This window comes from Cygnus olor, chromosome 4, assembly GCF_009769625.2.
Source record: "Cygnus olor isolate bCygOlo1 chromosome 4, bCygOlo1.pri.v2, whole genome shotgun sequence".
In the NCBI taxonomy this organism is placed as follows: domain Eukaryota; kingdom Metazoa; phylum Chordata; class Aves; order Anseriformes; family Anatidae; genus Cygnus; species Cygnus olor.
Genome location: NC_049172.1, coordinates 10,905,670 through 10,930,633, shown reverse-complemented (window position 1 = coordinate 10,930,633; position 24,964 = coordinate 10,905,670). Strand labels below are relative to the sequence as shown.

Here is a 24,964-nt window from a genome sequence, read left to right as displayed (position 1 = left end):
ACCTTGGGAATGACGCTTTTTTTTTTTTTTTTCATATCTTAACAGAAATCTCAATAAAGTATTTTTTCCACATTGGAAAGTGGAAAATTGGAAAGTATTGTGCATAAAAGAAAAAAGCCTAAAAAGTAACAGTATTAGTTTAAAAACAAATCCACACTTCATGTTCCATTGGGGTGATCCTAAAAGCAGATGCTGCTTTTGTAGTACTTAGCCCCTGTACAGAGAGGTATATAATTGAGGTAGGAGGTGTACATGGTGCTTGTGTATATATGCATAGGGACATGCATGCAATATTTTACATAGATTTTCTCAGAACTTCTAAAAATATTTATAATTTTAAAAATCATGGCAGTGATCATAGCAGTGCTGGCGATACATGCAGATATTCTGAAAGCAAGGAAAAAAGGGTAAGGGTCTTCATACAACAAACTGACAAGTTCTTCTTGCTGGCAGCTCACAGCTATTCTCTTGTGGAGTTAGTAGCACCCAACAGTACTTTAGCAGTACTCTGGGCTAAGTAATTTGCTTTTCTGTTTTTTATGGGTTACTGTTTTAGGTAGACTGCTGACATTTTTCCAAGAAATGAGAAGAAGTGTAGCGAAATCGTACTTTTAAATGCTTTTTTACTTCAGCAAGATTTCTTGAGACGAAGAAAAGTCACTTCTTCAGTTCAAGGCTGTTTTCTGCACTAAATATAAAAGACCTGCAGAGAAGAGGGTGTGTGTGAAAGCTTTGAAGAAAAGGTCACGGGAATTCTTTATAATGAAAAACATTAAGCAGGCTGCCTGTAGGTGTCATTACAAGCTGCATTGTGTGTACCTAGAGGCCTAATCCTGCAAACAATTAAGTGCAGATATGTGAGTAACTTTAATTGTGTACCTGCCAAATCACTAAGACAATTTTAAATCTCTCAGCATTTGTAAGATCTTTAGTTTACAGGTTTTCCTTCAGCTGTTAGAACAAAACCATGTAAATTAAATGTTGAGAACTTGTCTAATATAGGTTTGGTATTATATTGCAAGATATCAAAGAGCTCATTTACATAATACGTGTACTTTTTAGTTTTATGCTCTGAGTTGGGTAATTTTGCTAAGCACATCAGTACCTGTACAAATAATTATCATGGCTTGTGTTTTCTGTTATGATCTTGGATACTCCTTGGTCTCAAACTGTGACTTCATTTGCTTTTTGGTCTTTCAGAAAATATTTTCTTTCATGTTGAGATTTATTATAAACTAGATGGTTTACAAACAATATGAATGCATTCGGCTTCCTGATTTCTCATCCTCTCCAGTAAAATAACTTAGTTCTCAGTTCTTCTGAGTGATTCTTCATTGCAGGGCACATTCACAGCAAACAGTTCAGGCATCATCTCAACTGATGGCATAATAGAGACTGTCTCATTAATATGTATATATAGGAATCTATTAATTCTTCTTTCTTAAAATAAAATATACAATATCTACAGAACTACTAATCAAAATCAGGTACCAAAACTGTTGTTGATGATACACCACAAAGACTTTAGTTATACTTAATCTTACTCTGAATTTATACATAGTTATAGAATTGAATAGCTAGTGAATTAAACAGTGTGTTATTGTTCCAAATAAGTGTTTTTAGACTTTCACCCATTTTGTAATTATGTATATGAGTTTTTGCTAGGTATCAATGGCAACGTGCACCTTGTAATGTCCACAGGGATATGACAATTGTTGAAAAAGGCATAACAAACCAAATGTAAACAAACCAAAAGTATCTCACCTTACATCGGGATTGTAGCTCACCACAGAATCACTGAAGAAGACAGAAAGACTCATCGACATATCTGTGACAGAAATTCCTGCCAACACCATTTTTTAGATGCAATGATGATTCACTATGTGAAAATCGTGTAGAACGATCTTCTGTATCCCTTGGCAACCAGCAACAAAATATATCTGTTTTTGTCTGGTGGCCTTCAAGAATACCTCTGGAAAGATATTTGTTTTCACAAGACAGCCGTGCAACAATAGAAGCCAGCTCCCACCCATTCTTCATAAAGAATTCTTCATAAAACATGAACAAACCGTAGATCTTTAGAGTTAGCATTATTAATCAACTAGATATTCTAGCTCTTGATTGAATACAGAGCTGTAGAGCTGCTTTTTCTTTTTTTTTTTTTTTTTTTGAACGATGTAAGTTATTTAAGATTATACCTATGAATTTGTCAGGCATGAAAATTCATACTGTACTTTGTGTAAATTACTCTTAATATCCAATATACAATTGAAATCTGAGACGTGCATTTTTCAGATTCCTATAGCAACACAGGATCGTATTTTTTATTATTTGACATACTGTTAAATTTTATTCTTTAATCTACTTAGTACCAAGAAAATTGAGATGCCGTATTTCACAAAACATGTAAGAATATTTCCTTTAAACATCAAATGAGTGGTGTATCTTTGTGTAGGTAACTGAAATTTGGTAAGTCAAATGCTTAAAGGCTAGTGTCAAAATAAGCACAAAAGAGACATTCATTTTTGTCGTGCTTGTTTTTCAGCAATCATACCCTGTTCTCTCTCCTCTAAGCATCTAGCAATTGGTGCTATTTTTAGAAATTATTCTGATAACAATCACTCGGGAGGCTTTATGCTGAGTTGTTAAGAGTACAGTACTCTTAGCTGGAGAATTGCGTGATGATGGTTTTGACCTTTGAAATCTCCAGTTTTCCTATTTTTCTTTATAGAGAGTGAGAAAATCTAGAAGACGTTTACTTCACGGTAACAATTTGCATTTACCAAGCAATGGGTTTCCTTCAAAATAGTGTTTAGTTATATTCCACACGGGTGATTGGGGAAAGAGTAACAAGTCAGTCCAAAATGGGTTATTCACCATGTAAGTCCATGTCCTAACTTCCTGTGCAATAGCTCCCCTCACTGACAATCCACAAGAGAGAAGACAATTCAGTGCTGGAGGAACTGGATAACATTGGCTCATAGGTTAATTTCGAGTTTGTACAAATGCTTGAACTTTAAATTTGTGCAGCCCAAGCAGAGATTTAAAAGACAGGAAGAGGGAGAAGGCCCTGTTTCTCTTGAAAAGTATTAAAATGATCGTGACAATTGAAGTTTATTATTTTCCTACTAAAAACCATTAATCAACTTTAATTATAAATGTATTCAAATGAGATTGCTGAAGTGATCTTACTGCTCAAAATGGAAATTAAGTTATTAATGCTATTTTTATGCTCATGCATTTTTACATTTTTTTCGCCAACTTAATGTTTCTTCTGCTTTTTCCATTGGTGTTGATTCCATAGATTACAGTTTATGAATTGTGATTCTTCATATCTGTTCACCACTTCAGGCCCTAGTTATACATAACACTCAGTGCAGGCTGTTCACTTCATCTGATTGAAATGACTTGCAAAACAGGGGCATCAATCACTTAAATCTGTGACTGTTGAGTATAAATCACTGCTGTTGAAATCTGTTGAAGGTCCATGTTTGACTTTTTGAAGATTTGGAATTACATGGAAGCCTATGTTCAAGGAAAATCTTTTCTCACCAAAATTGTTTATGAATATTTAGACTGGAAATTATCAGTGGTTAGTAAGAGAATGTAGCCCCATGGCTACCTTTTTACATGCAACTTTACATAAACATAGATAAATACAAAGACCAGTCCTCCAAATTACCTAATTTGGCATAATACTCTGTATGAGCCTTTTGTATGAGCCCTTCTGTTGATTCTCATAATTTGACCTTAACAAATCTATTCAACATTTAGTGTAAGAGTTTTCTATTGAAACGTTTGGCTGTGATGTAAATGATGCTGCTGATTATGCAAACATCATATTTTTGAGTGCAAATATAACAGGTTATATATTGCAAGGCAACAAATGACCCTTTGGATACCTTTTCCATTTATTCTGCCATTATTGGTACTTAAGCTTAATAGGGTTATTCCTGTGATTGTATAGAGTTTCTTAATAATTGAATGTGCTTATTGAAAAAGCACATCACTTGGCTCTTCAAAAATTATAGATCAGACATAGAATTCATAAATCATAATTGTTAGTCACTGTAAATTAGCATCTGATTACCTTAGCGAGATTTTTGTTTTTGTTTTTAAGTCATGATCTACTTATCTGGCGGGCAACAATACAAAGCAACAATAACAACAAAACCCTTATCTGCACGCATTTTGCTTGCCAGCTCTACTCGACTGTGGTTTATGGTTAATCTCAGGTATTGGTACTGATTACAGTATGTTAAAAGGTTCATAGCTTATCAGCTGTATTAAGTTTGCTTCATTGAAATTGACATTTGATCAATTAGGATTCAAATATTGTGTTACTTTTAAGAATTCTGCTTTATTTTAATGCAAATTGGTGAAATGTTTTATTTTCAGAATAAATAGGGAATTGGGTAATGAATTACTAGATTGCTTCTGTTGTTTTTCTTTAGACCTTGCAGTTAGAATAGCAACAAATAATGATACGGCTTCCCAGCACTCCTGATGCTGAACTGTCTCAGTTCATTATAGCTCTGGCTACAATGAGAGTTAAAACTGCTTCCAGGCACCTACCCATTGCCCTTCTGATACAGAAACCAATTAGACTTTATACCACTGAAGGAGAAGCATAACTGAGTGAAAGAAATGGAGTCATTATGCTAGAAAGAAATGAAACCTGACAGCAGAATTTTCTTCTGATCATCTGTGGTCAGCTTCCAGGCCCTTTGCAACATCCTGGTGTTGCAATATGAACGTGGTATGGTAAAATAAATAAAATATGAGAAGTTTTTAAAAGCCATCATCATGTCCACTGGCTGAGGCTGGACTTTTGGTTTAAAAATAAAAAAACGCATGTGGCCATTAATTAAAAAGTATAATAGATAGACATGGGTAATACTGATTTTAGCATTCCACCAGTATTGATTTCTCCTGTTGAAACCATAGCATATCACAAATATGTTTTTGCATGTGCATTGTATGTACTAAAAGTTTCTTATATTTGGTCAGTTTATTTCCTGAGTTATATTGCAAACTCACTCCAAAAAAAAATAAAATAAAATAAAATCTGTTCTCACTGCATGTAACATCCTTTCCAAGATTGTCCTTTGTGTACAAAATCTAACAAGGACTGTCCCAACTTTAAGAGGTGTGAAGAACCTGATGAAATTTTTATACAAACATAGCACCCCTGAAGTGTTGGGAGTAACAACGGGATAAGAGTCAAAGTACAAAAGGAATAACGTGAGCTAGGCTTTTCAGCCCAGCTCTGTTGATGGACATCACATCACTCATGTGTTTCTGTTACCTGCCTTGCCTGTGGTCCCTCTGGATATTGTTTTATATCCTTTTGGATATCAGCGTCCTTGGACTTCTTTAGGGTTTTAGGAAGATGTTGGAGAATTAACTTCTGCTTGTAACTCAGATGATAGCTCATGACTAGGACTACAAAGTCACATGTTGTTCACTCTTTGCAAGCTTGCCTCTGGAAGCAGCTGAGAGAGTGACAACCAAAAAGCCTCCCCGCAGCAGCCAAGGGGTGTTAGCACCTGCCATCACCTCTGTGGTGCTTAGGAGTGAAAGATGCAGCCATGATGCCAAGAAAACTTCTGTTTTTACCATCACTGAGCCTGCAGAAATTCTTGTAAGCAGTGGCAGCTGCTGAGAGCTAAAATCATGGTGGTGGAAGCAAGGGGATGGGAAAAGTAGCAGATGAAAGAAGCTCAATGGAGCCACCTAGAAAGATTGCCATCAGATAAACCAGGGTGACAATGGCTTTACACAATAACATGAATATGAATAAACTCCTATCTTGTAGCATGAACCTGGGAGTTTGCTGACATGTCTCCTTATTTGTTTTGACTCTTGCTGGTTTCTTTTTGTAACAGTTCTACCAGAGCTACTTCAAGGAATATTAATTTATCACATGTTGACTAAGACTGGTACCTTAAACTCATTTTGTAGAATTACCAAACTGGAAAATAAATAAGTATATACACAAAATAGTGGAGATGTAACAATGCTTTCAAAGAAAACAGACAGTATTTATTTTTAAAAAGTATTTTTCATCTGAAAAGCCATTTGTGTTTTATTGTAGTTAAATGAATGTGAAAGGTATGTTCAATTTTTCTCTCTGGTTTCCCTATTAATGTTGAAGGGTAGAAAGAAATTATACTCATTTGTATTCCTGGACATAATATAAATGAAAAAAGAATATTTTATTGCTAATAGCTTTATAAAATGCTATTCAGATATCCCAGCAAGTTTAATATATAATTCCATTGATAAACACAAAAATGAAAACAAAATACAGAGCTGAGGACTCTAAAAATAACACATTGCCTAAGTACTAGTACAGGCAACTTCAAATCCATCGTTCCTTAGCAAGTAGCATCAATTTCTTAAGCAATGTGCTGTAACCTCCCCAAAATGTACAGAGCTGGGGGCTGAGATGCTACGCCAAACAGAGGTTCACCTGACATTTTTCGGATGCGTGATATTTGACCAGCTTCATCATATCTCTTTTCTGTAGCAAACCAATTGTATGGCTGTTGCATCACAGCAACTACATAGAGATCCTTTCATTCAGTTTTTGCATGGGTGTACATATATGTATCAGCCTATATATATGGGTTGAAGGGTGTGGGCATAGGCCGAAGGAAAGGAGAAAGTAAAGAAGGTGGGAAGACTTTCTGGTTTGGATCAGAATAACAGGAGAAGTGGTAGTGATGGGATGTATGTGGGAGGGGGAATCACTGTAAACAGAAGATACTGTTCAGGAAGATACTGGTGGAAAGAGAAGCAGATACTTGACTAGAGAAGGGAAGAAGAGCAAGTAGAGCTAGAAAGACTGTGGAGACTCTGCAGAAGGGATGATTTCCATTGAAGCCTCTGCCAGGGTGGGAGTTGAATGTCATGTTGCGCCTTCCTCTTCTTAATCTTTCTCTTAAGAATTACAGCTGCTGTCAGAAGGTAGAAACTTGGTGTCCCACATATTTACAAAATCGAAGAGTATTTGTTCTGCTTTGCCAGACTCCACTTTGAAAGCTGCTTGCTGAACCAAAAGCCAGGCTCAGCATGCTTTGAAACTGTGTCAATGATAATCAGAAATTAATTTCAAGAGCAGAAAGATTGCCTCATATTACACAAAAGGATTCAACTTCCTGAAAACATTAAAGAACTTTACTGTTAAAGATGCTGTGAAGTAAATAACATGGCGAAACTTACTTAGTAAACATTTACTTTATATTTCTACAAAATCATACAGAAGAAGGATTGTATCCAGGGAAACCATACTTCAAATTGTTAAATGTCACTCACTTCTTTTCTTGCAGTGGAGAAAACCTGACTTTCTTGATTTAGCAGCAGACATATAGATGTTTAAGATGTTTCCTTTAAGTTGTTATTGGGGAATTCAAGACAGTTTTGAGAATGAAGCCTCTGCATCTAAATAAGTTAAAATACCCTGTCAAAAGTGGTTCCATACTAAAATTTTAAAAACCCTTTGGAGAACTGATGAAGAAGTGAGAATAATTGCAGTCATAACATTTAGAAAGTGCAAAGTGGCTTGTTTGAAATGAAATGCATAGCAATTCAAGGAATCTGAATCTTTTCTGAGAGAGACAGAAAAATTAAATATAACCTTGCGTTAGAGACACCAGTGCGAAAGTCTGGCAACATTGTTGTTGATGCTTGCAATGAAAACCAAAGGTGGAAAACAGACAATTGAGCAGCAAATTATTAATGAAAATCAAGCTGGCTTTATTTAAGTTCAGATTAAAAATATATATATATTTTTAATGTGTGGTGGTTTTACTCAACTGGCCATCTGAGCTCTACCATAACCACTGTCTCACTGCTCCTCCTCAAAGGCAAAGGGGGAGGAAATACGATGAAAAGGGCTCAAGGGTTGAGATAAGGACAGGGAGATCACTTGACAACTATTGTCACATCAAAACAAACACAGCATAGGGAAATTAATGTAAGTTATTACCTATTACTAACAAACTAGAGCAGTGAGAAACTAAAAAAGACAAAAAAAAAAAAAAACAAAAAAAAACCTTCCCCCACTTGACCCTCTTCTGTGTCATTGCCCCGAGCAGCACAGGGAAATAGGGGAATGGGGGTTGCAGTCAGTCTATAGCACTTTGTCTCCGCTGCTCCTTCTTGGTTGCTGATGATCTTTAAGGTCCCTTCCAATCCAAACCATTCTCTGAGTCTATAATGCTGTGATCCGTTCCTTATTGGCTCCACCTTGTATCTTTGTCCCAAACTGTTACGACATAGTAATGGTGCAAAACATGCATTGATATGTAATAGAAAGAAAAGGAAGAGGTGATTCTGTTATCAAATTTGATACTTCTCAGTTTGATTAGTTCTTTTCTAAGCATTTTTCACTTAGTGCAGAAAAAAAATACAGAAAAATGACAGGCCCGTATGCAGCAAGGTAGTCGGAATTTGAGAGAGCCCCATGTCATGTGAAACTTATCACAGTCTTGCCTGTTTCAGAGCCCTTCTAAGAGCTTTCACTGAAATAGCTTCACAAAGTTGAAAGTATTTGCAGTCCAACATTCGCCTGTTTGAGAGGCCTGCTAGGACTTTCACTGAGACAGTTTCACAAAGTTGAATGTATTTAATAAGGCGACAGATACAACTGATTCGGAATTGTTGTTGATAAATACATTACTGCAGTAATGTTAATATATGATAATAGTGCTAGCAAAATGCTATCTTGGGTATTCCTCACTAAAGGGTGAAGGCACAGAGCTTACCAAGAAGGCATCCCGATCTTGGTGGAGGAGAAAGAGCACAGCCTCTTCTAGGTTTCCAATTTCTTCGCTTCTTCCTCCCCCTACCTCTTCTTTTTTCCTCACTCTAGCTTCAGCTTCTTCTCTTTTTTTCTTCTTTTCCTTTTTTATATCCCAACCTTATCTGCTCCCTTTCTGGGGTGACATTTAGCATGATTTGGGTGAAGAGTTAAGTACTATAGGCATATATGTTTTGCATGTACTTCTGTAAGCTCATTATCATGTTCAAGGGTGTGAACTTTAATATCTGTTTTTACACATAATGAAGTAAAAGGTTTCAGTTGGACACCATGGCCTTCAAGACTCTGTTCTGCCACCAACACAAGACTCCCTCCTCCAGCAACCTCTGACACCAAGCTTGCAGACTTCCATCCACAAAGTTTGTGTAAGAGATAAACGTGAACAAGCTGCTCGATTTCCCTTTGCCCAAGGCTGGTGCAAGTGACACTAACAAGTCTGACTGTTCTCTACACCCCAGACAGACAAATTTTGCTGGCATGGTCTTCCACGACTGGATGCAGACTTCTTTCTTCCAGATCCAGACAATGGCTGTAGTATGGACTATCGGTTACTCTTAGGGCTGTGATGCAGGTTTTGGAGAAAGAAAATGTCTCTAGGACTGGAGTGAAAATAAAACATCACTAACACCATTATATGAAAGAACCTTCATATTTGCTGCAAAACTGAATGCAGTTTGAGCAAAAAAATGTTTGTGTATGAACCTGAAGGATCTCCTGCAAAGAAAGAAAGAAATTGAAATAGGCAGCCTGCAGATTAAAATCCCTGGAGAGTACTTGGCTCTCTCAATTGACTGCTGAAAGAGCAGAAAAAGCTGATGTTATGTGATATTATTAGGGAAGAATATACAATAACAAATGTCAAGGCTGGATAGTATAGTCAATGAAGTATGAAAGAAACAATAGAAGCTGGAGAGGGAGTAGAGTTTTGCTCAAAGAAATCAGTTCTCCACTGTGTTGTCAACAAAACATTTATGTCTGTGAAAGCAACCCTCTATTCACCCTATTCATTAGGATAAAAATATGACTTGAGTTGCATTTAATATAATGTCATAGTAACATTCCCAACTCATGCAGTGACAATCATTAATGATCCTGCAGCTCTCAATATAAAGAGATGTTAACCCTCAAATCATTGACCAAATTACTTTCAAAATTACATTCTGCCTGCAGATGGAACTGAACAGGAATTTTAGATATGAACTAGGAACAAATTTGATGTTTAGGTTGATGTTGAGGAAATATTTGCTATTTAGGGAATATGTTTTTCCTCTGTGAATTAATGAACATAAAATTGGATGCTACACCTAACGTCTAGGTTCCAAGAAGTTACCTGGCCAATGAAACCTGTGTTCCTGTTTATTAGGAGCATTGTGGAGGAAATAAAGACAATTGGGAGGGATGAGCAATGAAAAATCAAGGTGGAAATAAAGAGAACTAAGGAGGGGATATTTGTTAATATGTAACTGTGTTAGTTATATAGTGATATGTATTTTTTTTTCTTTTTTTTTTTTTTTTTTAATTAGGAAAAATTAGATGCATTTATAAAAACAGAGAGCTTTTTTCCCTGCATGTATTCAATTGTAAGCCAGCAACCTCCAATGCTTGACCTTCTATTTAGACACTTAGTTCAGCTTCCTACTCTGCAAATTTAAGTACATGTTTAAGAAGGTGTTTTCCTTGTGCCAGCTGCCAGATGTTTTAGATGTTAGGTATTTTCATTTCCTCTTTTAGCAACTGGAAATAATAATAGAAATTTGCTCCCAGTACTTTAGTGTTCTTATACCACTGCATTTAACGTAAGGAATGTGGATATACCTAACTAAGTAAATGTAAGTATTTTGAGTAAATTAAATATAAATTAAATAATGTGAAAATTTAATCTGAGTCTAAGATATTTCAACCACTGTAGCCTGTAGCCCTGCAACCATGGACTGGTTATCTACTATTTATGTTACTTGCTGGTATAATTAATTTAGCCTAATTAATAGGCTCAAAGCCTATTAGGTCTTTCCAGCTATATTTTTAATGTAGCAATAAATAGCAGTCAACAAAATATCTTTCATCCTACTCCCTCCTTGGTGAAGAAAATTAATGTGCAGAATATTATATTTAATGTCTTTGCCCAGAGTTCCTGGGAACTCTGGGTCTTCTAAAATAAACAGTACTAGACATACAAATTTTGTTAGGTGATAATTCAGCATCTTGTCTTAAAGGAGGGGAAATTTCCCAGTGGCACTTCACATCTTAGCTGATTAGCTTTGCTTAGGTTGTAAGAGGAATTGAGCCTAATCTGTGTGCCTGTATCCACAGTGCAGGTAGAGAATCACTACATAACTCAACCAATAAAAATTGTTTGTCTATCCACACCTTGCTTACTAGCATAAAAAGAGGTTGCAAAAAATGGTATCAGCTGTAGTTTATGATTCTCCCCAGGGATAGGAGCTAAGATAACATGGGACGGAGACACAAGACACTTGCAGCCTTCAAAGCTATGGGAGCAGCAAACAGCAGAGAACGTGCCAGATAAATACCTGAAAACAATAATCAAATATCTCAGTTGATAACTGCAAGTATTTGTAATCAGTAAGAATAATTAACTATACCTACTAACAAAAAACACATGAAATACAATTATAAATAACCACCTGGATTTTATTCAAATGTGTTAGGAAGTACATCTAACACATTTTTAGTAGGCATTTCCATTCTTTGTCAGTGAGTGAGGTAGGAAATGTGAGGGAAAATTAATCTAAGATGGTGGGAGATGGAAGTTGAAAGCTCATTTCATGTGTCTGATATTTTTTCTTACCAAAACCAATTTTGATTTTTCTGGCTTCGATGGTTTGAAGCAATTTTATTTGCAGGAGGTGTGTGTATCAAACAAACAAACAAAACCCATCTCTTCATGTTGTTAAATAATATAGAAACTACAGAAGTCACACCAGTCCAAAAGCATATAGGGAAACCCTGCACACTCTGGGTGAAGAACCAGAGTACTTGGACTTGTGAATTCTTGATTTCTACCTTTGTTTTTAACAGCCTTTTCTACCTTTGAGAAAATCACTTCCCCTTCTTTTTTCACTCTCCTTGGTATAACAGGGTAATAATATTTAAGCATAATATTTCATAAAGATATATTGTGCAGATCCAGTAATAAATCTATTTACAGCCCTTTGATTATCTTCAGTACATCAAAATGTCACTACTGAGCTTGCTTGCTGCACTTATTTAATTTCCTACTTGTACTCAACTTCTAGATTATAAAATTAAACTTTGTGGCATAACTCATATTACAACTAAAACTATCATTCCAAAAGTAAGATCTACACTCATCCACTACTCCTTAGCAAAAACTATAAAGTACACAGATTGTCTTTTCTTTTCGCATGTTATCATAAAGATTTATTTAGTCTCTAGCTGTAATATCCACTGAAGGTTTTCTCTGTCAGTATTAACTTCTTAGATCAATAAATTGCGATAGTGATCTCCAGAGAAGTCAATGCCTGCCAACTATCCTTGTGATGTTTACCCTTGTAGAAAAACACTTGTAGCAAATTAAATTGTCTTCTGTCTGTGAGTGATATACAGCGCATGGTCCATATTTTATGGTACAATTAACTAAGGTTGATACACAGGCCTCTTGCTAGAGAAGATCCGATTAAATACAAGGTTCTATAGTGAGAAGAAGTCACAGTTTATGTGGTGAGGTGAATCTGTTTTCATTTAAAGAACAGTTACTGAAGACTTAAGGATGACTATTGATTTTAAAAGAGCATGGTCTTAACAATATGCATTTGTATATTCTTGATCTACTGTATTGCTTGAAAAACATTGTCTGCATTCTCTTAGAGAACCAGTATACAGTATTATGAAAAGCTGTATTTTAAGACAGGTAAACACAAGTGGAAGAAAGCAAAACAATGCCAAGCTTGCAACTACTTTAAAGCAGATCCATAAAGAGCTTCTTTCATCTAGCTAAACTGGTGGGATTCTATCCTCAAGAGAATCCCAACCATCAGTCACCAAACAAGACACACACGTGGGAAATGTTTATTCTCATAGACCTTTTCTTCCTTTGTTTGCTTCATTCTCAAGAAATTTCCTGAGAGTTAATCACTTTTTTTGAATATTTCTCTCTGGAGATAAATGATTAACACAGCCTAGCAGTGACTCTGGGCTGCCTGTTCGCTTGCACAATGAGGATGATATATATTTACAGCTCTAGTAATAGGAAGAAAGCATGGGCATTGATCACTGAAAATGTGGAACAGTTATCAGCAAAATTCTGTTATCCATTTGCTGGATTTTAACACCCTGCTCCAAATAAAAAAAAAAAAAAAAACAAAAAATGTTGTAAAAACACTGAAGGATCATGAGACTGTTTTTGACACAGGCAAGACAGTTTTTTCTTAGCTGTTGTTCTGAGAAATAGCTAAATTGCTTGATATTCAGACATCTATCCATTAAAAATTTGAGTTTAGGTATTTAAAGCTTTGCAAAATTCCGTGCCATCCAGGATACTCAGGAGTTTCCAGCAGTAAATGGAAAAGGATGAGTCTGCAAAACCTGTGTGGTTACATAATGCATTTAAAGTATACATAAAGAATGTTATGGTTGCAGAGCAAAGTACTGCAAAATTAAAAAATGTCCTAATTTCCCTGATTTTGCCTAATACGTATAATTATGATACAAATGATGTTTAATATCTACTATGACTTAGAAGACATTACTATAGCCAAATGGTGTAGCATTTTCTTCTTAATTTATACTTAAAATATATCAAAATTAAGACAGGCTGCTTTTATGAGAACAGAATGGGCTTAGGAAATGTCATATAAAAGGTTTTCATTGGATGAATTCCTCACAGTTGTAGTTTTTTGGTTATGGGAAGCTTTAGATTGCAAAGTGTGGTTAAGAGAAATACCCCGTGGTCAACAAATTTAGGTGAGAGGTGTTATGTGGTTTGAAATGGTTAATGTTTCCCTTCGGGAGGGCAAGCTGACAACACCTCTCAAAGCAGTGATTATTTTGGAAGTGTGTTGTTTTGTTTTGTTTCATTTTAATAGCTCAAGAAACAACAACAATTTTGATGCTGTCTCACTCAATTCTCTGCTATAACAAACTGTGTTAACGCTGCTGGATTTAATTAATTTGCACTGAGAGAGAGGCTGTTCTGCATTCCTTAGAGAGGAAAATAACTGAAGTTGCTGGAGGGGTCACCGAGGGTATGTAAACGTGGACAGTTGCAGTCAGACACAGACTCTTCTGACAGTGCTCCAAACTGGCCAAACTCAAACGAGCTGCAGTTCCGGAGCTATGTAAGTCACTATGCCCATACTAATGTAACCTGCCTCATGGCAGCCCTGTTAGCCCAGGCATGGTGCCACATTAGCATGGTGTCCAGATCTGGGCTGGCTCGTGTCTAGTCAGCAGGAGGAGCCGACGTTCCCCTGAGGCCACCATGTGGACATGTCCTGAGAATTCTTGTCAAAGCCACCTTGGCATCCTTGGTGTTTTTTGACCTTGCTTAGATTCCAGCTATCGGTGAAGAATTTGCAGCTCGTGTAGAGTATGGGGACCAATCTGTTTTGCAGATTTTCATACTGAGACTGTTTCAATGTTTGAAAGATTGGACTGTCTTCCTGCTCACTTCTAATTGCAAATTAGTGTGCTTGATTTAGTTTGGAAAACAGCTACTTTTTTTTTTTTTCCCCCAATTCTGCGTGAATTAAAAGACAAGCTGTCCTTAGCTGAACTGTCTGTGTTTGAGACAGAACATTCTCAAGGAGGAGGTCTCTAGTTTTGACTGCAGTTTGAATTTAATCTAAAAGAGCCATGCTTCCTTTCTGTTTAGTAAATATTGTCAGTCATGTTCCTTGATGATCAAGGGCAGGAGTCTAGGTGTTAATATTTGTAACTTTACTGAAACCAAAGCGATAGATTCAGCAAAGATACTGGCTTTCTGTTATGTTATAACCTCCCTCATTCCCCAAAAACCTCTCTTGTGTTGCACAGGTTTTAAAGTGGCTGTCTCTCTCTTTCTTTTATGAATAATCACCATGTCACTGTCTTTCCTTCTTTACTTATACCCCTTTTATTCAACAACTGTTGTATTTTCTTTTAGGCATAGTATAACTGACGCAGACCTAATTAAACTCCATGATTTTCTCAATGGGTATTAACTTTGAAGTCTGTGCTTTCTATTTCAGATCTAACATAGGGATTTTGTATCCAATATTTTGTTAATTTTTCATCCTTTACCAGTTGGTTGAATAAAATACAGTATATCTGCATACAGTTTTTCTGATTCCTACACAGTTATAACTTCACAGGTGCAGCTGTATTCTTCACTTGCAGAATTTGTGCTTATCAAAAGAGTCCCATCATAGATTCATAGTGATGTGAAACTAGATACCTGATTAGCTAATTGCATAAGCTGAATTCATTAAATCATTGTGCCTTGCAAAGCCACATTGTGAAAAAATAGATATTCTTCTGGCTGCCTGTGGAAATGTGTTTTTTGTATTCTCTATTGCATTTTTTCTCTTTTTTCTCTCTTTTTTTTTATTTTGTTTCTTATTAGTTAGTTTTATTTTTTCCTTTCATTTTAGCAATCAAGAACTTGTTTCACAAGAAGTATTATATTCTAGTGTTCTCCAGAACGCTCTTGTATCATATGTGCATTTTCTTAAATTTAGATTTTGTTCTTCTATCATTATTACCATTCCAAATTCAAAAGAGTTTCCACAGTCACTTATTTTCACACCTGTCTCATCTATAAAAAATGATGACTATGTTAGCCAAGAGGTTACTAAAATATCACCCAAGTAAGACTGGGTTTTTACATCAGTCTTTTAGTCATTTTGCCTGGATACATCAATTGAGGTATAATGACTTATATTAGTTATTAACATTGCTGTTCACTGTTCCTTTTCATATATTAGTGCTCAGTTATAAGATATATTGACTCATGTGAAAGGGATCTTTTTTTTTAAAAAAAAAAAAAAGCACTGATCCAAATACTTTCCTGCAATATATTTTCATGTTAATTTTACCTTTAGTATCAGAGCATTGAATTAAATAAATAAAATATATTATATGTTGTAGTTTGTTTTGTATGAAAGCATTTTTTGTTCTCATTTATCATCTCATATTTTCTTTTGTAGATGCATTATGTTTGCATATTTGTGCATGTGGCTCAGTCTTTAAATGGAATGTTAATTCAAAATAAAATGCAAAGTACTTACCCATTTGTGAAATACTTAATCTTTTTACTAATTATTGATAAATATAGTACAGACAACAGTTACTTTGTCAATCTTGTTCTGTTGGATTTTCAGTGTTGTTTTTGAGCTCTTTTTTCTCCCAAATATAAAAAGGTGTCTCCAACATTCTACTGCAAATGTAAACTCATGTATGCTTTTCTTTCAGAGTACAGACATGAGTCCGGCTAGTAGCACCACCTCACTCCCTGTTAGCCCTCTTCCTGAGGAGCCGTTACTCTTCAAGGTACAGTAAATTCATTTTATAATAAATATTGTATTTGCACTTTGGCTGTCCATGCTATCTGATGCACTATAAAGTGCTATTACTACTGCTTCCTTTTCTTTAAATTATTGTGATGTCAGCAGATGTCAGGTCTTATGTATCACAATACCATGCAGATCTTAAGAAGTAACTAGAAGAAAATATTCTTGGTTTTGAGAGGATTATTCTTCCAGTAACAAAAGAGTCTATAGCTATTAACTATTATTTAAGAAAAAGACTATGTTTTTATACATCTCATCTGCTAGTGATTCATTCTGATATATGCATTTCTATATATGTGTGTATCTCATTTTGTTTAACACATTTCTCTTTTATATTGCATTTGAACTACATGTTTTAAAGAAACAACAATTACTGCAAAGATACAAGAGATGTTAAAGATACCTCAATGTACAGTTTCGGTGTAAATCCAGTGTAAACCACAGGCTTGTCATTTTAGTTAGTTTTAATAATAAATGAGGGGATAATATCCACAGCTTTGTAAGGTTTCAGATGTGAGGAAAAGGTGCCCTGCGTCATTTTTCCATTTCACTTCTTTGGTATCCAGCAGCCCAGGGACATGGAATGGCCTTAGACAGAGCCTAACTCTGTACAAGATCTTCTGAGGCTACCCATGTGTTCAGAGCAGTGCTGCTGCTGCAAGCCAAGTGGTCTCATTGTCAGTTTTTGACTGAGACAAGGAAGAGGGGACTTGGGTTTTCAGCACCATTGTCTCAAATGTGTGGCATACAATGGTCAAAGCTACATTTAAAAAAGCATCCCTTTCAAAATTTCCCCTTTCCCCAGTAAGTTTCTCCCTACTGGATAAGAGCAATTAGTAGCCTGAGCTGTGTTTACAATATCTTTGTGATGACACTGAATTAAGGCTGAGGAAGTTGAATTAATGAATTTTCATACTCTTGGATGTGTGTCTCTCCAGCACACATCTCCAGTGCAGGAAATACCAGCCTCCTCCCAGCCTGCCCAACCCCATTAAAAAAAAACACACCAGTTTTTCTCTTTTCTTATGACTTGTTTCACCTGCATTGTCCCCTTAATGTCTTACTTCCAGTTGCTATGCCCACTCAGTTTCCCATATCTCTTTTCCAGTTCCTCCCTTCCCCCGTTTTTCCCGTATTTTTTTGTGTTTTTGCAAGAGTTGTACCCTACTATTCATAACCAGCTAGCTAGTCAGCTGAATCCTGTTACTGGAAAGGTTAAGGACATGGCTTGCTCAGTGGTTTCATCAGTAGGTGTTCACATGGGGTCTTCGTGGTCAACTATCCACAGATTTTTCCTTCTTCTTCAAGTGTTTAATATTTTCAAGATCCCTACCTCTCAGTCAGATTTGGCTGAAATTGAGTCTCTTGTTGCCAAGGTACTAGAGTGCATACATTTTTTTTTTTCCTTTGAGAAATCGCATGAAATATGTATTGAAAAGTGCTGAACATTCTAAGGCAGATCCTGTAGTTACCATTTCTCCCTCTGCCTGGGAAATCGGTACGATACATCACAGACAGAGTAAGGGGCTGTTCAACTTATATAAAGCTGTAAGAGGTAAGAAAATCTAGACTGAAATAGTAAACTCTCATGTTTAAATTCTAGCTGAAGTAAGACAGCATTGGTCTGTTCGCATCAGGAGATCTCTGACAAATACACCATAGTGCCTTTATTTGTTTTTAGAGGAAATCATGCTTGTATAGCTGAAAATGGGTTGTAAATGGCTTCCTTGAAGTGGAAAAATTGTTCTAATAAAAAATACGGCATTTCTTCATATTAAAAGTCCCCTTCCATTTTTTACATTAGAAAATGGTACAAGAAACCAGAAAGGGAAAAAAAAAAAAAAAAAAAAGACGGAAAGCTTTATTTATTCTTTAATTTTCAGTCAATTTTCAAAATGGGATACATTTTCCTATGGAATTCAAGTGAATTGCAGGCCAGACTAGGAAAAAGTCAAATACATCTCAAAGCCAATGCCTTTAAATAGAGGCAAAAATAATATAAAATGTAACAGTTTCTGTTACTCCTTCCTGGCTCACTCCAAAAGAGAGCAATATTGCTCCAGTAGTAATGTGAATGACTGGTTTTACAAGCCATAAGCTTTTCCAAAAACTGTCAGTCTGTAATATTGGCCTTTGATGATAGGGTGATGCATTTCCCTTAGCAACATGTTAATAACCCTTCCCACCTTCTTGCTGTATGAAATGAAAAGATTAAAAAAAAAATCCATTCTGTGATTCTGAAAACACAGGTGTAATGAAGCAGGGCAGTATAAACTCTGCATATCTTTGGGCTAGTTGAAGATCTCTAAGCTAAAGAGCTTTTGTATTAGACTGTGAAAAGAATCCAAGCCCCTGTTCTCAATCATACTTGCTTTTATACCGAGAAAGAGAATTGTCCCTTCTTGGATTTTATCAAATTATCTTTGAAAGACTGCTTTTCTGTATAAAGGAAGAATGTAAATCCTGCCATCATACCCTTATTACATCCAACTTTACCAAAGCAGATGCTTATGATTTTTAAACCAACAGGATATATGCTCTATAAATATGAAGGAGGACCTAAGCTTCTTCAAAAACATTTTAAGATATTGAATTTAATCTTAGAAAAGTGGGAAGCATGATGCCCATGGGAGTGCTTGCATGTTGCAACTCAACTCTAGTGACAATGAACTCAGCTACTGTTTTCACATTACATTGTGCATGCTATGACATGCAGCACTGTCAGAAAGATCCAAACCATGTGAGACCATACTCTGAAATACTTAGAGGGAAGTCTTTTCCAGTACAGTAGCAGATGTTCCACCTGTATCCATTGTATACCATTAATTTTACAGAATAATTGTGTTCTATTCATGTTAAGTACCTATGGAGGAGTGTAAGTGATATATATCAAAAGGAATAGAAAGAATATGAGTAAGAAATAAAAGTAGCCAACCCCATCACTATTTAAACCTAACCCCCTGAGAAAATGAAAACATAAAAGTATTTTAAATGCCATCCAGCAGCCTTCACTCAGTAACTGTTGCAAATGGTGATATAGTAATGGAAGTTGGTTTTGCTTGAGGAAAGAGCAACTTTGCACAGTTGCCAAAGGTACAGCCAATTCTTCTTGTGGCTTCAGATTTACTTCGCCCTGTTTAGTCAGTGACACACTTGCATTTGGAGCAGCCTTCCATAGCTGTGCTCTTTAAAAGCTTAGAGAAAAATTCTGTTCAGACATGCATGCATACAGTGTGCTTTTGGAAAGCTTTTCTAAACCATTTTTTGATGAAACACTCGAAGTTACTTCTTTTCCGTGAGGGTTAGTTTGATGTCAAATTTCAGCTTTCAATCCTCTGCTGCCTTCTGTGGTTAAAGATATTAAAAAACAAAACAAAAACAAAAACCCACAATTCTTTTTCTATATTACGAGAAAAGTTTATTCTCTCACAAAAGAACATTTTTTTTGTTGGTGGTGGTTTTGTACTTAAACATCTTAGTAGGGAATTAACTTCCTTTGAACAGGGTTTTACCCTTCTGTTGCTCTATAATATTTCTTGAAGAATTAGAGCCTTACCTTGGGAAAAAAAGAAGTGATATCACAGTTGAAAAATTTCCAAGTTAAGAATCTGAAATACAGCAGAACAGAATGATATTTGTCATGCAACCTTAACTCAAGTGTTATTATTCTATGCTATAGCAACAATACTGTAGCTGGCTCAAATGTGAGAGACTTTTAATTATGACTACTTATATCTGTGCTCATAATCTGTAATTAAAAATAATGCTGCCTTTCATTTCGAAAACCAGTGAAGGAGGGGGGGTATTTCTGAAAGGTCAGCTTACAAAGCAATGTCTCATCCACTTTTTAGAACCCGTTCCTTTCTCCTAGTCACTATATCATGCTTTTTTATAATAGTATTTCATTATTTTAAAAATTATTCTGCAGTATAGTGACATGCACTTTTAAGAAGACAGCCCTTTAGTCCATAAGATATCTTATATTACCTTATTAAACATTATCTGTTATTATGAGCAACAGTCTCACTGGTTATTAGCCACAACCACATTGCAAATGCTAACTGTAATAATTATTATAGCAAAGTTTAATTGCATTTGGATTCCACAATTAATCTCAACCATGCTTTACTAATTGTCATTAAACATAAGAAAAAAAAAATATGTACTTTCCTTTCTGCTTTGAGGAAGCTGAGAATTTTCTTCAACATTTATTATCTTACAGCATTGTGACTTCTGTAATTAATATTCTTGAAGCTAATTTCCTGAGTAAGAAATGGAAGTGCCAACTTGAGTAGTAAAAGCTAACAATCCTTAGCAGTTACCATTGCTATAGATCTGGTAAGGTACAGGTTGATGTTAAATTAGGTCTATGCTATAATTCATCCATTCACCCCACAGCTCTAGAGGCTCTGTGACCCAGATCTTTGAAATAATGGGCACTACTCTTGCAGCCTGTGATATTTGTGTATACAACTTTATCAAGAGGTACAATTTACTTCCCGTCAGTTATCAGACTAATATTTTTAGTGCAGATGTTTGGAATAATCAGACAGTCACCATAATATTCACCGCTTATCCAAAGCAATTTATCTTTCAGAGTGTGACTTGTCTAGCTGTAGAATAAGGTCTTGTCCTAATCTGAAGTTAGTCAGGAAAGTTGACAACAAGTTGGGTTTATACTTCATAAGGCTATGCTAGTTGACACAGACCCCTTTAAGCACTCCGCCTTAAACGCAATTTCCAATATTTTTATTATTTGCTGGCACTTTGAAAAATACCATTTTAATGTATCGTTTCTTTTCATTTTCAAATCACACTTAGAAATAATCACATGGGCATTATGACTCATGAGCGGATACAAAACAGGTTTCAGTAACTCTTAGTCATGGGCTGGAGACTATAAGCTCTTGTCCCTCTTGTTCTACCCCCTCCCTAAGTTTCTGCCTCCATTGAGCAGCAATGGGAGCTTTAAAGCATCCAGGTATTTGCTTTTGCTTTTTGTTAGTTTGTTTATTTGTTTTGTTGTGTTTTTCTTCTGTTACAAAACTGTGTTCAGTATTTCTACTAAAGTAAAGAGAATTATAAAAGTGTGACTCACTCAATCCCACCTCCCCCAATCTGTAAGCCCTGATCTCCAGTTTATGTTAAACCAGTCTCTAATCTTCAGTGGATTAATTCCTCCTACTCTTTGCTTTCATTTCCTGTATCAGTGCTCCCTTTCTATAAGTCTCCTTATGTCTTAGTTGTGTAGCTCAGATTATCAAATGGCTTTTTGCCTTTGATGAAAGCCTCCAGTCGTAACTTACAATTTCTGAGTGTGGGGGGTTGACCTTGGCTGGTTGCCAGGTGTCCACCCAGCCGCTGTCTCAATTCCCTTCCTCAGCAGAACAGATGGAAAAAATGAGGTGAAAAACTTGTAGGTCAAGATAAGGTCAGGGAGATATCTTCAATTACTGTCTTGGACAAAACAAACTTGACCTGGGAGATATTTATTTAATTTATTACCAATCAACGTTAAAAGTAGACAAAGATATAGACAAAAACAAAACTAAAACACCTTCCCGCACACACTCCCCTTCTATCCCAGGCAACTTGAATGAAGGGCAGTGAAGGCACAACTTCACTCCTATCCCAGCTCTTACCTCTGCTGCCCTGCTCAGTGTAGGAGTTTGCAGTTTTTGAAAGGAGGGGGTATGGAAGGTAATGGAGCTACTGTATGATCTGAAGATACTGCAGTACAACTTTAGGAATACTCTATGTGATTTAATCATTCAACATTCATGCAACATAAGTAATTTCCTAGTGGCACCAATATAGTGACTGAAATAACTGTAAATGAGACTAGGAACTATACCTGTCATGCCAGATCTCTTTCCTCCTCCATCCCTCTATCTATGCCTTGATCATAACTGCCTTTCTTTCCCAAATTTTGTGAACATGCATTATTTTTTTCTTTTAGTACTTTTTCCTTAATTTATTGAAACTTTCTTCATAAAGTGTGGGTCAGTTCAAGATTTCAAAACATTGATAAACATTGGCTAAGTCAAAATTGATGCTCTTAATGCATCATCAATTATTTTCTCTGCCAGCCACATATAGAAATAGGATAAATGTATTTCTTACTAAAATCTCCAAAAGCTACCAGAAATGCAAATGATGATTTAACCACTAGAATGATACTTCAACCACAAGCATGCAGAATGATCATCATTACTTTTTTTTAGTTAACAGTATTTCCAGTAAACCATGAAAATGAATATGTTTAGTACTACAAGGGTAAATATTAGGTCAATTCAGGTTTATTCCTGTGGGTAGACATGCTATCGCACAATGAATTCTGATACATACCTACAGGGTAAGATTCCTGCTGAGTAAAAAGATTAGAAAGTCATAATATCTGTAATATTACAGGTTGCTGAAAACATGTTATCACTAACACAATGTAGAAAAAATTTCTTGAAGCTCCATGGGAGAATCCTGATAACCCCAGGAAGAGCACTTAAAGTTCTTCATACTAATCATCTCAATAGAGATAGTAAATCCTCCAAATTTCACTTGGCTATAGAATGATAGGCATAACTAAGTCTGGAGGAGCAAACTGGCATTCAGAAAATATCATAGAATATTCTGAGTTGGAAGGGAGCCTCAAGAATTATCAAGTCCAACTCCTGGCTCCACACAGGACCACCCAAAAATCAAACCATATATCTGAGAGCATTCTCCAAACACTTCTTCAATTCCAGCAGGCCTGGTGCTGTGACCACTTCCCCGGCGAGCCTGATCCAGTGCTCAACCATATAAGATGAACTTTTTTTAGTGAGGAGAACTATTCCAAGTGTTTTGGTATGAAATTCTGTTTAAATCAATGGCTTATAGCCCATTGACTACAATAAAGTGTCTTTGTTCCAAGGAAGAATGGTGAAAGTGTAAATAAGTACTGACCATTCCAACCCCATTAATAATTTTGGAGATGAAAATGTAAATCCACACTGACCATTCCAAACCAAAAATTTTTTGGAGTTGTATTGTCATCAATGAGAGAAAACTGGAGTGTTTCCATATATTTCCTTCACTGTAACTAAAATTTAGGACTATTGAAAATAGCAGAATACATTTAATAATAATAATAATTTACAGTTTCTGGTATGTGTTGGATTCAGCAGATATTTTCTCCCTAAAATAAATTAAACAAACTCGGGGACTTGAAAACAGGATTTGAACATCTCAGATGAGTATTTTCACAGTAGCAGGTGGTTTCTCCCTCTTTTCTTTTATTTTCCTTTTTTTATTATTATTTTTTTTTCCTGGCTACTGATTGCATTTTCCATTCCTAAAACCTCTGTAAGAGACTTGCGTGGAAACCAACATGTTTCTGAGAAAAGTTATGGCTTTGTCAAATAAATTTCCTAATGAAGAACATCCGGTAAAAACTTCTTTTATTGTTCTATTAAAATGGGTATAAACAACTTTCCCAGAATCTAAATTAGTAACAATAATGACCCACTGACAAGTTTTCAAACATAAACATAATTCTTTACTGGGGGAATTACAGGGCTGTCATTTTGAAATTCTTATCAAGTTGGATGTCTGAAAAGTACAACACTAAAAATAAATGACTGATGTTGAAAATGCTCTCCTAGAGCTTAAAAAGACAGATATTTTGGTAGGCAATTTAGACAGCCATTACAGAGAGTGGGATATATTCTGTTAATTTTAATCACCTGAAATTAAGGGCAAATTTAAATTGCTGAAATATAAACACCTTGTGCTGCTTAAGAAACCCAGCTATATTCTGGCTTTCCTCCAGCTGCCTCCCTGGTAGAGCAGGCAAAATACTGCAATGTGATGAATGTTTTTTTGTTTTGTTTGTTTTTTCCCTCTCCCTTTTCTTTTGTATGTTTATGTTGCTGTTTTTGTTGTTGTTGTTGTTGTTGTTTTTCCTTCTCTTTTTTGGGTCTGTTCCCTTGGTTGTTCTGTATCTCTTCATAATCTCTAATCTTGCTTTTGAGTCTAGTGTTTATGTTGGGACATTTTATTTTCCTGAGGAAACTATATAGGAGAATTTTATCATGTGGTACAACTGAACCATGTGACTTGCAATTTTTGGTTGGGACTTTTCCAAGTACTCTTTGCTTCCCCACCAACCCTGTGCATGGTTGAGTGGTGTTAGTACTGGTTCGGTACTAGTGTTAAAAAAAATAAAAATATATATTTAAATATTGGAAATATAACATGGTTATAGTATAATTGGGGTAAGTTTCTTGTTTCTGAAATGTGAGATGTACCCTGATTTTAAACTATATTATCTTCATTCCATTTATTCTATGCCCTTCTCCTTGTTTCCAGTACAGTGCAGTATGTTGATAATTATCTGTAAATGAAATAAATGTCATTGACCTTTTCATACCTCAAGTTTCCTTTTGTCCCTAAATCCTAAAAGCATAGGATAAGTAAAAGAATATTCTTTAGTAATTTCTTGAAGAGTTCTTAAATGTGTTGGAATGAACCGGATTATACTAGTAGTCTAGGAAAATTATACCTCATGACATACGTAGGATAAGAAAACTATTCAGGCTTCTTTATTTATAAGACATTAATGGGACTGCTG

The 24,964-nt window shown here is 35.7% G+C and overlaps 1 protein-coding gene across 4 annotated transcripts in view; it reads left to right on the top strand.

Annotated features, from left to right (window-relative positions):
- The window catches only part of CCSER1 (coiled-coil serine rich protein 1), a 672,229-nt gene that overhangs the window by 311,618 nt on the left and 335,647 nt on the right, over positions 1-24,964 (top strand). For all 4 annotated transcript variants that reach the window (XM_040555665.1, XM_040555666.1, XM_040555667.1 and 1 more), the window contains exon 7: positions 16,259-16,336. In XM_040555665.1, the coding sequence (XP_040411599.1) occupies positions 16,259-16,336 (78 nt within the window). The remainder of the gene's footprint in view (positions 1-16,258; positions 16,337-24,964) is intronic.